The 16,994-nt window shown below is 43.4% G+C and overlaps 2 protein-coding genes across 2 annotated transcripts in view; both read right to left on the reverse strand.

Annotated features, from left to right (window-relative positions):
* scfd1 (sec1 family domain containing 1) overlaps positions 1-3,928 on the reverse strand; it is a gene marked incomplete at its 5' end in the record, with an annotated part of 30,505 nt that extends 26,577 nt beyond the window's left edge. Inside the window, 7 exons of the mRNA XM_080850546.1 lie at positions 441-530; positions 669-756; positions 1,201-1,323; positions 2,246-2,336; positions 2,607-2,695; positions 3,024-3,094; positions 3,898-3,928. Coding sequence (XP_080706672.1) covers positions 441-530; positions 669-756; positions 1,201-1,323; positions 2,246-2,336; positions 2,607-2,695; positions 3,024-3,094; positions 3,898-3,928 — 583 coding nt within the window. The remainder of the gene's footprint in view (positions 1-440; positions 531-668; positions 757-1,200; positions 1,324-2,245; positions 2,337-2,606; positions 2,696-3,023; positions 3,095-3,897) is intronic.
* Positions 3,929-6,433: 2,505 nt separating this feature from the next.
* On the reverse strand, positions 6,434-15,902 carry g2e3 (G2/M-phase specific E3 ubiquitin protein ligase; the record flags this gene model as incomplete). Its single annotated transcript, XM_080849772.1, has 14 exons — positions 15,786-15,902; positions 15,570-15,667; positions 15,064-15,165; positions 14,849-14,973; positions 14,240-14,402; positions 14,026-14,132; positions 13,308-13,424; positions 11,073-11,197; positions 10,600-10,693; positions 10,139-10,440; positions 9,363-9,544; positions 8,476-8,648; positions 7,814-8,025; positions 6,434-6,681 (listed from the first exon to the last, which is right to left on the reverse strand). Exons 1-14 carry the CDS (start codon positions 15,826-15,828, stop codon positions 6,434-6,436), a joined length of 2,091 nt encoding a protein of 696 aa, XP_080705898.1. The 5' UTR covers positions 15,829-15,902.
* Positions 15,903-16,994: the final 1,092 nt, after the last annotated feature.

The raw sequence follows: 16,994 nt of genomic DNA on the forward strand, positions 1-16,994 counted from the left end.
ACACACACACACACACACACACCAACATACAGAGGAGCTGAGCCCTGCACACACCACACACATACACACAGGAGCTGAGCCCTCCGCACCCCACACACACACACACACACACACACACATATAGAGGAGCAGAGCCCTCCGCACACACACACACACACACACACACACACACACACACACACACACACACACACACACACACACACACACACACACACACACACACACACACACACACACACACACACACACACACACACACACACACACACACACACACACACAGAAGTTGAGCCCTCCACACACCTCACACCACACATTCCAGCCGTCAGCACCACTCGTCACACAAAACCCTAAGTAGAGGCAGACTGAATGAGTGTGTGTGTGTGTGTGTGTGTGTGTGTGTGTGTGTGTGTGTGAGAGAGAGTTAAGACACTCACCTAGTGTCACAAAGAAGCAGAAGAGACTGTCCACAATCGTGTCCATAATCGTCTCCATGTCTGTGTCCATTATGTCTGGCTTGTTAATCGCTGAGAGAAGAGCGTGGACATAAACAAATTGATTAAAGTTTATCGACGAAAGACGAAAATACCCTCCCCTTTACGATCACAAAATAATAGAAACAGGCCACGTCCAGACACCAATCCCACACGAGATATAAATCTCACCATGGTAGGAGATCATCTCCTTGGTCTGATTGCACAGGATGAACATGTCATCTTCCAGGGTGATGAAGTTCAAATACTGGTCAAATACCTACAAGAAAACACATCACTGGTCAGATATCCCCAATAGGCACGCTTAATCAATAGTCAAAGATTAAAGTTCAATTGATTGATTGATTGATTGATTGATTGATTGATTGATTGAAAACACATCACTGGTCAGATATCCCCAATAGGCACACTTAATCAATAGTCAAAGATTAAAGTTCAATTGATTGATTGATTGATTGATTGATTGATTGAAAACACATCAGTGGTCAGATGTCCCCAATAGGCACACATGACACAGGTCAAAGATTAAAGACTGCTCCAGCTTTAACTACTGACCATCTGACATTGCTGATAAAATCAATGTTAAAGCAAAAGACCAAGAAGAGATGTGTGAAGTCATATGGCGAGGGGCAGGCACTAAGACCATGCATCCTAGAGGACAGGAGCAGAGGCCAAAGCAGCAGTAGGGATCTGAATGGCTGACCTTGGTTATCTGGGTGGTGGCGTTTGCAGTCAAGGCAGCGCTGGCTATGTCCTCCAGCTTACTCCGGGAGATGGCCGAGATGAAGTTCAGGTAGTAGGTCTCATAGAGCTGGTTCCGTAGGTCCTGGGGGGGGGGGGGGGGACCATTAACATGCAGATGTGAAACTCAGATTTCTGTTGGGGTTTTTAAAATCTCTCAAATCAAATCAAATCAAACTTTATTTGTACGGCACATTTCATAACCTTACTGTATTACAGTCATACACATACTGCATAGCATTTATTTATTCCTGCTCTTCCTGGACTCTCCACTTTGCACTATTGTATATATACTCCTTGTATATACTTTTTTAGACTTCTTGGACTGTTGACCATTGCACTGTTGTGTTGTATTGTTTTGCACTGTTGTATTGTTTTGTGTTGTATATTTTGAGTAATATGTGTAAGCACAGTGAGAGCCACTGCACCAAGACAAATTCCTTGTTTGTGCAAACTAACTTGGCCAATAAAAGCTGATTCAGATTCTGATTCTGATACACAGAGGTAACACAAGGCGCCTCACAGTAGGAAAGAAACAGTGTGGGGGGGGGGTTACAAACACTTGTAAAAACACACAGATTTTGCCTGTGATAAAGAGTCAGCTGCCTACTCTTTCAATTTCAATAGCTGACATTCTTCACTCTGAGTCATCTAGCTTAAGAGTGATGTAAAACCCATGCTTTTTTAATATTACACGACCACTTTGTTGCACATTATTATTAGTCAAGAAAATTGAGGTCAGGAATAATGTAACTTCAGAAGTAGTCTCCTGAAGAATATTATGTCCATTCAGTATGTATCCATCCAGTTCAGAACTTACTGTGAACGGGGCCTTACAACGAGTTTTGCCTTGGCAAGATTTACATTTTTACATTTAGTCATTTAGCAGAGATATGTGTTCTTATTGACACAATCTACCAGTGATGAGCATCTGTGTACTCTGTGCGTCTCATTGCGTTGTCGTGCACTGGTCGGCAGTATGTCAGGTGGTGCTTGAATAAACGTACTTGGCATATCCTGTCAATGTTCTCCTCTGTGGGCATAACAAAGTAAATGGCCGGGACATCTGGGATTGGGTCACGATCTGAATGCAGCAGCCTTGGAGAGGGAAGATTATAAAAAATACCAAAAGCAATTTGTCAACACCAGGAAGGACGGCTAATATTATACAAAATAATAGACACATCAGCGAAATTATGCTAAATTAGTGAATGTAAATTAAAAATGCACTATTCCTACAGTTAGAGTGCAGAATTTACACCTCCAATTTAAGTGTGTGGCTATAAAAATAAATAAAAAGCTGTTTCCGGTCGGAAAGTTGCATCGAAGTATAGGCCTAGTGGTGCAGAGGTTTGTAAGGAGCCTCACAGGTGTAGGGTGACTCCCATGTCTCTCAGCTCTTTCACAGACAACAAAGGGGAGATGATGTCTTGCCCAAAGCGGTCGTAGACCAAAACCTGACAGAATTAAAACAATTAAACTGTGAAAGCCATACATGAAAATCCTCAAAACATCTACGTGCCCCCTCACATTTAAACAACTGTTCTTACTGCTTTTTAAGAATCATTGATACATTATTTCACATCCAGGGCTATCACCTGACAGTATCATCATTCATCATGAGAGGAGCCCCAAGAAATATCCTCTTTGCTTATGGGCCACGGCTGTGTTTTTTACAGTTTTACTGCCTTTCTAAAAACCTTGTTTAAAGTGTGTCAGAGTAGTGTCAAACTCGTATACTAATATCTGGACTGGGTTGGAGATGTTCTTTATTTGGAGCTTTACCTTCCATACTGGTTCGGCTGCAGTGTTTTTCAAGAGAGGGGCGTTCAGGTTTAACATCCGCTTCAAGGCAGCTGCAGGGGGAAAATACCCTGTGTTATGACGGCATCTCCGGAGACAGGGCAGTGTGTACAGTACATGATATTTTGGATGAGCTGCTCAGGCCAAATAATCTCAATCACAGAGGTGTAATTGGGAAAAAAAGTAGTATCTGATTCTACTAAATGTTTAAAACACGTAGCATGTCACGCCACAGTTATGACAGTCAGGATTGTGCGAACAGCGCAACTCAACCATCATGTGTCAATCTCTGTAGATCTTGTTTGAAGTGACATATCAAGGCAATTTGTGAGCATCGGACTCGAAATCGCAGATCAACGATTCGTATATGCTCAAGTAAGATACTAAGGTTTTCAATGATATATATATATTGGAACAGTAAATTCGTTTACTAGTTTACATGTCTAGCTGGGGCATGGCAGATACCTGGGTGTATCTGGACTCTGGACGTTATTCACCGGTTAACGTTAATCCAACGTCAAAGGCATTATCACCAACAAGATGACAACGCAAGCTAACAAGAATATGAAGGTAGCCAGTGTATTCTCCCAATTTATATGACTTGATATGAAGTAAGAAGACCAGGAAGACATCTTGATGTCTAGTTATGATGTTAAAGTATGTGATGTTGGCTAGCATGGCTAGCTGCTCCGGTTCTACAGCTTCACAGGTCCCTGTCATCTATTCTGCGTTACTGTATTTAATAAAGTAATAAGCAAGACAAGCACAACATTCAACGCACATTGGCGTTAGAGTTATGTCACTTATAAATATGTACATTTACTGCTTTAGGAAAATGTGTAAATAGCCAACAGACCTGTCTGTTTCTCCCGTACGGAGGCCGCCATCTTTACTGTTTATGCAGTGACGAGGCGGTGGATGACGTGGCAGCGATATACTTCGATGCAGCTCATCAGGAGGATCGACGTAAAACTGAAACTACCACGTAGACATACTGCCATCTGCTGTTAACATTATCAAATCTATTCTCCCCACACACATAGGACAGATCCTAGATCAAGAGCCAGCATTAAAGGCGCAATATATAGTATTTGTGGTCAAAATAAAAATCCTTCCAGATACAACATTGACCTACTGATGTCATTCTGAAGGAGTAATGAAAAGATTACCAGCATATGTTTAATAATGTTACTGTGTTATGTATGCAGTTTTAATGCATTTGTTCACATGTTCAGGGTCAGACAAATGCAATAATTGACCTGTGAAAGATCAACAAGATCCATGTGAAGCATAGGATTATTGTGCATCTCTATTTTATCATGTCCTCAGAATAACATTGTAAAAGTAAATGTTAAACATCTGTGTTTTTATGACAAAAACTACATGTTTTACTTTGTACTTTTAAATGTGTTTTTAATGGAAGCCAGAGAAGGAAAGAAAGACAATCGAGAGAGAAAGAATACCAGGCTTGTGGTCAGAATGTCTGACCCATCGTTTTTTCTTAGCCACTTTCCCTTGACCTCGATGGAAAATGTCATGAGGTCAAGGAATGACGTGAAGTACAATTAATTAAGACAAGAAAAGACCACAGTGGTGCTAAGAGGGTCAAACTGCATTTACACTAGGCTGCTAATTATGCGAAGGCGGATGTTACTGGGAAACTTCTATAGAAATGAAGGGAGAAGGAATGGAAATTAATTCTACACAATACCGCAAGAAAACCTGTTGCATTCAGTTGTAAAACTGAGGTTTAGGAGAGGCACAAGGCTAAAGCAACACAGGAGTGGCTCAAAAACACGAACGTTAATATTTCAGAATGGTCCGGTCAAAGGCCTGATCAAAATCCTACTGAGAATCTGTGGCACTCCGGTCCAGTACCGCTATTTCATCGATGTTACTATGTAAATTCCACCATGGAGAATGGGGGGACAAGTTGCAACAATGTGCAAAGCTGGTACTGTTTCACTTTAAAAGACTTAACGCTGTTATTGTAGCAAAGGGGTTCTTTACCATGTATTATAGAGTTTTAGTTTTAAAATATTGTATTTTTAATTTTAGAAGACAAATCATTTATTTCGCCTTAAGAAATACACTAAAGCATAAAAAACGGATTGGGAAAATACGTGTAGCCTAAGTATCTTTTGTAAAAAAGAAAATGGTTATGACTTCCAGGGGGGGTTGAATACTTTTGCAAGCCACTGTATCTCCACATTGCCTGGTCAAGCCACTATATCTCCATATTGCCTAGATAAGTCGTTTTGCCAATTCTGGATACAGTATATTCTCAAACATATTTTGGTGATTGCTTATATATACACATCTTTTCTTTTTTTAATTGAAGACAACCCCAAGTCTCTCCAGTACTACAGTTAACCTTTAACTCTCTGTGACGGCCTACTTGTTGTAGACTGACCAAACATTTTCTTTGACTCTACCCTAAATGTATCCTCTAACAAATGTAGGCTTTCATGAAAAATAAGGAAACCATTTCAGCTTGGACTCGTTGTAAAACATACATTTGTTTTTTTAAAGTAACATTCTCAAATAAAAAAGTAATGGTCATCCTACTTGGTAAGACACTTCCGGCCATAATCGGCCAGGCACATCAGCAGAAATGTTCATATTATCGGCCAAAGCCAATAATGAACCGATATCATGCCAATATTATTGGTCATCCCAAAAGGTCTGATGTAACTTGAGGCACGATGGCAACTCTTATATAGGTGTGAGCTGGGTTTCTTAAATTATTCTTATTATGTTAAGGATCGTCCCTTAACTGTATTACCATTATAATTATAGTTATTATTATTATTATAATTAAACATATTTAGCTATTTTGCTTCACCTTCCCAGGACTCAACTACACAACAGAGCATATAAGACGACAACAAAAGGTCAACACCAAATGTGGCTTTAGAGTTCAAACAGTTTACTAGAATCTAGCTTACATTCTGAGCAGAAAAAGAAACACTACATACTATGCACTATCAGGACAGAGAAACAGAAGAGAGGTACACAACACAAATAAGTCGTTATTGAAGGAAGTGAGTGTGTGTGTGTGTGTGTGTGTGTGTTTGTGTGTGTGTGTGTTTGGGGGGGGGGGTATGTACAGATACAATTCATCTGTACATGGCTACATGATCCTGCAGGGTGTCTTGAGACTTGAGGCACATTGTGTCTGAGGGGCCTGGTGACCAGGGGCCCGAGAGGCGCAGCACAAGCAACTTTCTGTGGGGGGGGGAGGGAGCCATGAAATAACTTGACAGTGACAGAACAGCCAAACAAGTCCAACGAGGTGTAAACTGGCAATGCCAACATCCTCATTCGGGGGGCTCCCCCCTTCCCTCCTCCTATGCTTGGCATGAGTAACGGGTGAGAGTGGGAGTGAGTCCCTACGGGTCCTGGATGACGGTGACTTGGCACACGGCGTACTCCATGTTCTTCTTGAAGGAGCTGTAGGAGGGCGTGACGGGCAGCAGGAGGCGGTTGGCGTCGGGCTGCCGCTGGGGGAAGGCGTACGAGGGGTCGGCCGCCGGCAGGAAGGACATGGAAGGGGGAGGCACGAAGCCCACGGCGGGGATGGTGTCCGACGAGGTGGCAAACACCAGGACGTCCTCCAGAGAACTGGCACATCTTCCCTCTGAGAAGACACACACACACACACACACACACACACACACACACACACACACACACACACACACACACACACACACACACACACACACACACACACACACACACACACACACACACACACACACACACACACACACACACACAAACAAACACAAACACACAAACGTCATAAGGAGAGCAAGATATTTAGAGTTTCATCGGAGGTTTATCTGCCAGCTCATTAAGCCAAACCACTGTAACATCAGAATATGTGATGTCATCCTTTAGTTAAAAGGTACATTCCTTGATTCTGAAGTGTACGACTCATTCCGAGCCTCTTTCTTTATTTGCCATGAACAGAGCCAGGACGGCTCATCAACACCTAAAAGTCCCCCCCCCCCCCCCCCCCCCCATACTGGACAGACAGCTACAACACTGTGAGAAAAACTGTGCCGAATTTAACAGAAACTGTGATGGATTATAATCCAGGATAGCACCTTTAAGCGTAAGAGCATTATCGAGAATATGCATTCTTTACAAAAGGTGACTTGAGAGATTCGACTAGAGCAGGGGTGTCAAACTCAAATACACAGAGGGCCGAAATAAAAAAAATGGGTGTAAGTCGAGGGCCGGACAGTGGGGCAAGCGCTCCCTAAATTGACGTATGCTACCAACGCGGGGGCAGTGCATTGTGTGACTTGCAGTATTTGTGGTGTGTTCGACATACCAGCGGCCGCGGCAGATGAGCTCTGATAGATTAATAGGAGATAGATGGATACTTTATTAATCCTGAGGGAAAATTAGGCGAGCCAAATCAAATTTCACCGTTGCTCATTCAAATCAATGGAACTTTTTGCAACATTCTGAGAAGCTGACGGGCCAGATTAAATGACTTGCCGGGCCTGATCAGGCCCCTGGGCCTTGAGATTGACACACGTGGACTAGAGGATATACTTCAGATTTGTTTTCAATGATGTCAATGAATGCACACCCAATGCATTCTGTATAAAAAAATGACCTATGACTCCAAGCGCTGTATTATCTACTGTGTTGGCCAGAATGGATACCCACCCTCACACTCCGTCAGGAACTGTTGCCACACACACACACACACCACACACACACACACGTATGACCTATGAATGGATACCCACCCTCACACTCCGTCAGGAACTGTTGCCAGTGTTTGGCAGTAAGCTCCTCCCGTGCCCGGTAGTCCTGACGCTCGGAGAACTGGGGGGGGAACATGGTCACCATGGAGTCGGCGCACAGCTTCTCTGGGGGGAAGCAGAACAGCTGGTAGAACGCCTCGGGAGCCATCTGGATCTGATCGTAGACGCCCATCAGCCTCAGTCCCTCACGGAATCTAAAACACACACACACACACACACACACACACACACACACACACACACACACACACACACACACACACACACACACACACACACACACACACACACACACACACACACACACACAAATTAGGGTAGGAAAGAAGCAAGTGTATATATTGCGACTCACATCAGCATGACTGTGTCTGCAAACATGCAGGCCAGAGCACACTGAACATGGACGCAACATTTATAACCGCACCATAACCGTTTGTTTTGAGCTTTGTGTTGACTGGTTTTCATTTTAAAAAATAGGTTCACTGGTTGGAATAGAAATGAGGGAAGAGACTACTTCAAGGTTTTGAGATTACACTTTTAAATCACATCTATTTTTGTAAACGCAATCAAGCTCAATTAACACCACATTTCAGTTTAACAGACAGTTTAAAAAAGTAAAAAATAAGATAGAAAACTCGGCCTACCTCTGTAGGGGCAACTGCAACCTGACCATCATGTGGAAGTTGAGCAGGTCATCCAGCAGGGCGTACTTCTCACAGCCGGTCTGCACCTCCCTGTTGCAGCCGGACACGTCCAGGTACTCACTCATGGCCTTCATGGCTTCTCGTAGGCCCTCCGCAGTCCGACACTCCTTTATCTGCCATGGCAGAGGGGCGGGGGGGTTATGAGTCTGTGTGCTGAAAACCCGCGGTGTAACATGTCTTTTCTGTACCTCATATGGATCAGTACATGATGTGGGGAACTATGCACAACCACCTAGTTAGCTGGGGGGCTACAAAGACACTGTTGGCTGTTGATGCTATTCAGTGCTGCATGTGCCTGTTACTAGAATTCTAGAACGTCTGATAAATGTATCCTCAGTTGAGCTCCTCCTAACAGGATTTAAAGTGTTACTGTGCAGGGTGAAGGTCAATCCTACCTTTGCTGTATTTACTTATTGCTTATCACTAAGTGAAATGGTTCTATAAAGTAGTAAGAGAAGTGGTTTTGTCCTGAGAAGTAATGATCATCTTCAGTGGGTTGTGGCATGCATGTCATGTTTGTATGGGATGAAAACACTGAATAAGAAGCATTTTCAAGCATGCAGTCTATAGTTTTACACCACCTCAGTGTGTTGTGTGCTATTGTACCGTTATATGTTGTCCCTTGTGGAACCAACAGGAGCAGCGCTCCAAATTTTGTTGTATGCAAATAAAGGCTTTTCTATTTCATCTTTTTTTTATTTTGTACCAGGACGTAAATCATTCACGGAATGTTCAGTGTCTTTATAAACAAACAAAACACACACACACACACACACACACACACACACACACACATTAGGGTAGGAAAGAAGCAAGTGTATATATACCTTCCTCATCTTGTTGACCAGGCCGATCTCGTTGAGGTCGCTGAAGCTGAACTGGAAGTCCTTGGGGAAGTGGAAGAGCGAGAAGTAGAGTGCTTTGGAGAAGAAGCTGGGCGCAGGGCCCCCATGGAGCATGCTGAGGGCCATCAGGCAGCCCATCTCATAGTACCGGTCCTGGCGCACAGCTGCAGAGAGGCCAATGGAGATGGAAATGAGCCCTAGTGACTAGTGACTATGTTATGGCAGATAGTGACACACACACACACACACCCTGAATTCGATCTCTGCATTTTACCCATTCAGGGTAGTGATACACACAGTGATACACACAGTGAAGCACACTAACCCGGAGCAGTGAGCTGCTTTTTAGCGCCCGGGTGGCAGTGATTGGGGTTGTGCCTTGCTCAAGGGCCCTTCGGACACAGGCTGAAAGATCCTCAAAGATGCAATGTGCCCATCCCAGCAGGAGCCCATCCCAAAAGAGGCACATCCCAACAGAAGGACATCCCAACAGAGGCACATCCCAACAGAGGCACATCCCAACAGAGGCACATCCCAACAGAGGCACATCCCAACAGAGGCACATCCCAACAGAGGCACATCCCAACAAAAGCACATCATGGCCTTGTGCTCTCTCGGAAAAACAACTAAACAAAATGAACTTGATTCTTCCCCCTTATCGCAACCTCAAGAGCCCCTGTGTTGCTTCTCTGACCTTCATGTGTGTGTGTGTGTGTGTGTGTGTGTGTGTGTGTGTGCCCCTGTGTTGCTTCTCTGACCTTGTGAGTCCAGGGCCAGGTTCTTGTCTCCCTCGGGACCCTTGAAGAGCGACGAGGTCTGTATGCTCTGCATCAGGAAACGGAAGAAGCGGCGCAGGTCGCTGCTGCCGTGGAACTGGTGTTCCCCGGCGAAGTGCACGGCGAGGCCGAGCTCGGGGAGGAAGTCGGCCCGCCGCAGGAGCTCCAGACCGGCCTCCAGCACCCGGCCCTCCCGCACCTGGAGCCTTCCGCCGGGCTGCTCGCCGCTGATCCGAGAGCTCAGCTCCAGCAGGATGGCCCGCGGGCTTGAGTGCAACGAGCGCCTGTCCAAAAAAAAACACACAGAAACACACGTTTGAGATAGAATCGAAAAGATTTGAAAAGAAGGTTGTCTTTTCAAATGCTGAACGAAGAGCATACAGCTACTGTTGCATTCATATTTTAGATTCAAACTTAAAACACAACAAGAGCAGCAGCTATACCTTTTTGACAGAACGGAGGAGTTACGGTTGGACAGTCTCTTCCTCTTCTCGTGACGCTCGGACACAGGTGACTGGATGTGCCGAGGGAGAGTGGCTGCAGAGAGGAACAAATCAGTCAGAGGCATCTCCAGAGACAGGACACAAGCAGAACTAACAGCAACAGACTTTACATTTACATTTTTTTGTCCAAAGCGACTTGCAAGGATGTATATACATTTTACATTGATGGCTCACTTTACATCAGGGGCAATTAGGTGTTCAGTGTCTTGCTCAAGGACGCTTCGACAGGGAATCGAACAAGCAACCTTCTGATTACTAAACGACTTCTCTACCTCCTGTACCACGGTCTCCCCCACTGACTACCACGAAATGTGCCAAATTTAAAAAGCAGGAGGAGTCACAGTTCTCAATGGGTTTGTCCCCCATGTGGATGAACCATATAGGATCTGGTAGAGAAAGCACATCCCACACACCTGTTCCATCCACCACGGACTTGCAGCCACAACAAACCCAGTTGTTCTGGTTGCCTTTCAGGGAGGAGCATTTCCGGTGCGTTCCATTGGAGCCGCAGAAGCTGCAGCGGATGATCTCAAACTTCCTGGAGGAAGAGAAAGAGAAATCCAGAGCAGCAGTTCAGTTCAACAACTTCATTCCACCTACACACAGAGCACTCAATCATAGGGGTCAAATGGGAAATGGACTTTATAGCACTTTACAGGTTAATGCAGGTTAACACACGTTACACCGGTTACACAGGTTAACTGTCTTGCTGTGTCTGGACACATAGATACTTGGTGAAGAGGTGTCGGATTCGAATGATTGCTGAACGACTTGTCTACCCTCTGGACCACCATCCCCCAAAACACACATTACAGGACATTCAGTAACTGATTTGCATTACAAAAACACAAAACAAACAAGGCTGACTTCAGTCAGTTTTTATTGCCACAAGCGACACACTGCAACACACACGTGGATTTTATGTAGGCGACACAGGTTACAATGTTACATAACCTTTGGGTAGACATACAGCGGGTGAAATAAGTATTGAACACGTCGCCATTTTTCTCAGCTAACATATTTCCAAAGGTGCTATTGTCATGAAATTGTCACCACATGTTGGTAACAACCCAAGTAATCAATACATACAAAGAAAAAAAACAAATACATTAAGAAATGAAGTAATGTGTATTAATGTGAAATAACACAGGAAAAAAGTATTGAACACATGAAGAAAGGGAGGTGCAAAAAGGCATGGAAAGCCAAAAAAACAGCTGGAATCTTTCAGTAATTAGAAGGCAATCTGGCCCCTAGTCAGTGCAAATTAATATCCCAACTGCTGGCCTATAAAAAGGTGTCTCATTACCAAGGAGTCACACAAGAAGCAACTCATGATTGGTAAAAGCAAAGAGCTCTCTCAAGACCTTTGCAACCTTATTGTTGCAAGACATACTCATGGCATTGATTACAGATGTATTTCTAAACTTCTGAATATTCCAGTGAGCACTGTTTCGGGCCATAATCTGGAAGTGGAAAGAACATCATTTCACCATAAACTGGCCACGACCAGGTGCTCCTCGCAAGATTTCTGACAGAGGAGTGAAAAGAATTATCAGAAGAGTTGTCAAAGAGCCAAGGACCACTCGTGGAGAGCTTCAGTAAGACCTGGAATTTGCAGGTACAGTTCTTTAAAAGAAAACAATAAGTAATGCACTCAACCCCCATGGCCTGTATGCACGCTCTCCACATAAGACTCCATTGCTGAAGAAAAAGCATGTTGAAGCTCGTTTAAAGTTCGCAGCACAAAATTTGGACAAGCCTGTGAAATACTGGGAGAATATGGTCTGGTCAGATGAGAGCAAAATTTAACTCTTTGGATGACATAATGCACACCATGTTTGTAGGAGACATGGCACTGCACATCATCCCAACAGTGAAGTTTGAAGGTGGGAACATCATGGTGTGGGACTGCTTTTCAGCATATGGTACTGGCAAATGTCACACAATTGAAGCAAGGATGGATGGAAAAAATGTATCAAGACATTCTTAATTAAAATCTGCTGCCATCTACCAGGATGATGAAGATGAAACGAGGGTGGACATTTCAGCAAGACAATGAACAGCCAAGGAAACTCTCAATTGGTTTTAGAGAAAGAAAATAAAGCTGCTAGAATGGCCAAACCAATCACCTGACTTGAATCCAATTGAAAATCTATGGAAAGAACTGAAGATCAGAGTTCATAGAAGAGGCCCAGGGAACTTTCAAGAATTGAAGCCTTTTTGTGTTGAAGAATGGGTCAAACTCACATCTTAGCAATGCATACAAGTAGTTTCTCCATACAGGAAGCGTCTTGAAGCTTTCAAAGTCTTTTGTACAAAGTATTCAATAAATATCAGTAAGCGTGTTCAATACTTTTTTCCTGTGTCATTTCATATTATTAGACATAACTTAATTTCTGAACTAATTTGTTTTGGTTTTCTTTGTATGTTTGGATTACCTGGGTTGTTACAAACATCTGGTGAAAATTTCATGTCAATACCACCTTTGGAAATATATTTACTGAGAAAAATGGTGACGTGTTCAATACTTATTTTACCCGCTGTACATCATATGATTATTACGTGCAATACATTTCATTCTGAGTAGATTACTACTGTGAGTGTCCTCACACTACACAGGTAGACAACCGGCCAAACAGAAAGCTCACCCTGACTCGGCACTGAAGTCTCTGCCCAGGCTGCTCTGACACGTGAAGGCATCACAGTGCTGGTACACCTGCAGCAGATCCGCGTAGGCATTATCCTCCAATTCCCATGACGCATCTCTGCAAACAAGCACAACAAGCAGTGGCTCAGAGAAGTGTGGGGGTGCCAGACAGCCAGGAGCACTGTGCTTTTTTTTGGTCAATGGCGCACGGCGCACGGCGTTGTTTTGAAACTGCAAAATACCACTTGCGCCAGAGAAACGCCTTCTCTGTTCCGCCCCCGCCCATGTCGACGCAAGTTCATTTCGAAGCGCGCCCTCTGGAGGGAAAATCGCGCTGTGCGCCGGGTGCAAGATAGGAATGACACATGCGTCGGTGACAATGTCAATTGCGCTGGGTGCAAGATAGGGCCCATAGACTCACACATGTACACTCATAGGGTTGTTATACAAGAGGCAGTGGGAGGGTGAAAGTTAGCCTGGGTGCCATCCGTTTTGTACGCGCTCCACTGATTGCTGCCTTCTTGCTTCTCGTTTGTTCAGCGAGAAGGCAGCAATCAGTGGAGTGCGTACAAAACAGATGGCACCCAGGCTAAGTGACAGTCAGGACAGGAAAATATTGTATTATGTATCCAGGATCCAAGGATTAGAAAAGGGACCATTCTGGGATAAGTGACAGGAGAGAAAATGGTGAGGTCAATGGCGGGTATGTGAGCGAGCACCTCTCAGGTATGTGGATTCCCATGCGAAGCATCTCCGTCTGGAAGCTTTCCTGGTTGCTACAAATGGTGCAGCGGAAGAAGAACTGGGCAGCATTCTGAGCCTGGAGCTGAACCACAGAAGCATCATCATAGGGTTAACTTGAAACTGGATTGGACTGAAACTGACTAGTGGGTCACAGAGCTTGTGTGTGTGTGTGTGTGTGTGTGTACATACCTGCACACAGTCTCTGTGAAACCAGCTTCCGTGACAGGCAGGGCACTTGAGCACGGAGCAGGAGAGGACCGGCTCAATGGGCTCCAGGCATACGGAGCAAGACAGTTGCCCAGTGGGAGGGACCGTGCACGTCTGGGTGGGCCGGTGCTCTCGGCAAAATGACCTAAAAACAGACTGGGTTACAATTGCTTGTTTTTATTTCTTGAGCTTGCCCACTTAGCAAGTGAGTGCTCCATTCAGCTTGCCCAGAGCCAAGATGCGATCAAAATAATGTCTAACTGACTTGGTGTATTAAAAAAAAAAAAAAAAAAAAACACCTCACATGTTTACATAAGTTTAGGGATCCTTGTTTTAATACATCACACAGCCACCTCATGTTTCACTTGCACAGAATGTCTGTTTTTTTGCAACTGAATTTCCAATTTTAACAATTTACCACAAAATCGTCCACTTTTAGGAATAGAAAATAACTAGCCCAGACTAGTAATTTGTCCTGGGCGCGTAGCCAAATGATTTGTCCACCCCTGCAAACACAAATGCTTTAAAGAGGTACCGTAAGCATACATCTTGATCATACAAACACTGAAATAGAGTAAAGGAGGTCCTTACGGGAATAAGTCAGTAAACTGATAGAGGAATTCCAGTTGCACCCCACAAGGGAAGTGGACTGTCTTCCGGCAGGATTTCACAGAGCATCCAATTGCTGCACCAGTCTTCTTGCAGCCGTTACATTTCTAGGTGAGGAGAGAATAAAACACATTGAATCCATGTGCCCTGAATGACTCGATAGGAGCAGTTGATCACCACTAAATCCACATACATACCAGTCGAGAGGCTCTCTTTACTTCGTTAACGATGTCATCCACTAAAAACCCGTGAACCCCTTCATCTTCTCCTCCACGTTGACATATGCCACTGGCCATCAACTGTAACACAAAGAATGCAAATTAACTCTGAGATCACTTCTTGATTTGATGATAGGCATGGGGAACCTCATCATACGGTCTTTCAGTTCACAATGCATAAGAACAGCTCAGGGGAGATGGATAATAATAATAATTATTCATTTGATTTTTTAAAGCACTCTTCATTCAGAAGAATGAAGAGAGCATAGTACAAACGAACTATAATAATACAATTATATTAAATAAGACTACTGGCTGGCCACTGAATAACAACAATGGATACATAATAAATTATAGTAAATTCTGCAGCTAGATTAACTTCCTCATGTGGTACATTTGGAAGAAGTAGTTAGTTGCTATTACCACCACAGGACCCTTGAACAAAAAAATACTTTTTGTTTGTCAATGCAATTGTAATCTCTTACCAGGCAGAAATAGTGGACGGTGAGTTGGTGCTCCGGGATAGTAATTTTTTCTCCATATTTTTCAGGGATGTTGTCACTTCGTTTACAAAGCTGACAAACTTGAACAGATAACAGTGAAAAGCTTTGATGAGAAAAAGGCATTGTTATATCGTACTTTCTGTGTGGCTAACCTTGTTTTGGGGCAAAAGCACACTGAAAATGTAATGCTAAACTTACCATCCACCAAATTAGGTTTCACGGATACTTTAGTCCTCTTCATTTTCAGGGTTTACACGTCAATGACACAGGTGTACTCTGTTATTCCAAAAGCCAGAGAATGCATGTAAACATTCGAATGTAGGCTATATGGCTATGGTCACGTAGCTAGCTAAACCCTTTAACATAGCATACCTAGCTAGTACGGAGGCAGCGGCAGAAACTTCTTCGCAAACGGGAAAAGAAAACTTGCCTAGCTTACTATCCTAGCTACACCGGTTGCCATGCACAACAACAGCTCTGTCATAAAAGCGCCTAACTTACACATGTAAAACATAATGTGATATTGCATTTACTTCGAACTCTCTCTAAAATTCTAGCGAGACATTTAAAGATTTGAAATACCCTCTCCTGAAAAACAATCCACCTCCTTTCATGGTTGGTTCCATTCAAACCAAAACATGCAGACGTGGGCGGGGCGGTGGAACTCAAACGGAACTGCGTCATCAAACAAGTTCCTGTGAACGTTTAAACGTTGGGGTGGGTCACTGGTGAGTTGGGTCTACAGGATTTTGGGGTATTTATTTATTAAGGCATAGACATACAAAATTAACACATGTCTATGCATTTAGGTGTGTATCTTAGCATACGGTTTGGCCAGACCATTTGTTGGTCTGGAAATATTTGGTTGGTAGCATATCTCATACATTATGAGAATTTATATTGATTCTCCTTTTTTAAAACGCATTGTTTGCCCACTTCCACATGAAACATACACCTATGTAGCTAGCTGGAAATTAAAAAAAGGTTTGCTAAATGGGTAAAAGATTTCAGACAGAATTGCTATCAATAAAGAACAGTATAATATTGCAGGTGGATAACTATCCTTCTACAATTTCAATGTATCCTAATTTTTTTTTTTTTTTTAAGAACTGAATCTTACTTTAGTTTACTGCTGTTTTTGCAGGCCTATTTGCAAACAATATGCTACACAGCCAAATGTATGTGTTGTGTCACATATTATTTCTTTGGACAATTTAAAGTGCATTTGGACCCATCCATCCTCATAATACAGCCCAGAGACACCATGGAGCATTTATGTACATAATGGCTACAGGAGATATATTCTTTGAAAGGGAGTTTTTATAGTAAGAAGTAATGATGGTAGGAATCCAGTATCTAAATATGTTGACTGATGTTGCAACATGGTCCCATGCATTAGTTTAAGTT

The sequence above is a fragment of the Sprattus sprattus genome (assembly GCF_963457725.1).
Source record: "Sprattus sprattus genome assembly, chromosome: 13".
Classification (NCBI taxonomy): domain Eukaryota; kingdom Metazoa; phylum Chordata; class Actinopteri; order Clupeiformes; family Clupeidae; genus Sprattus; species Sprattus sprattus.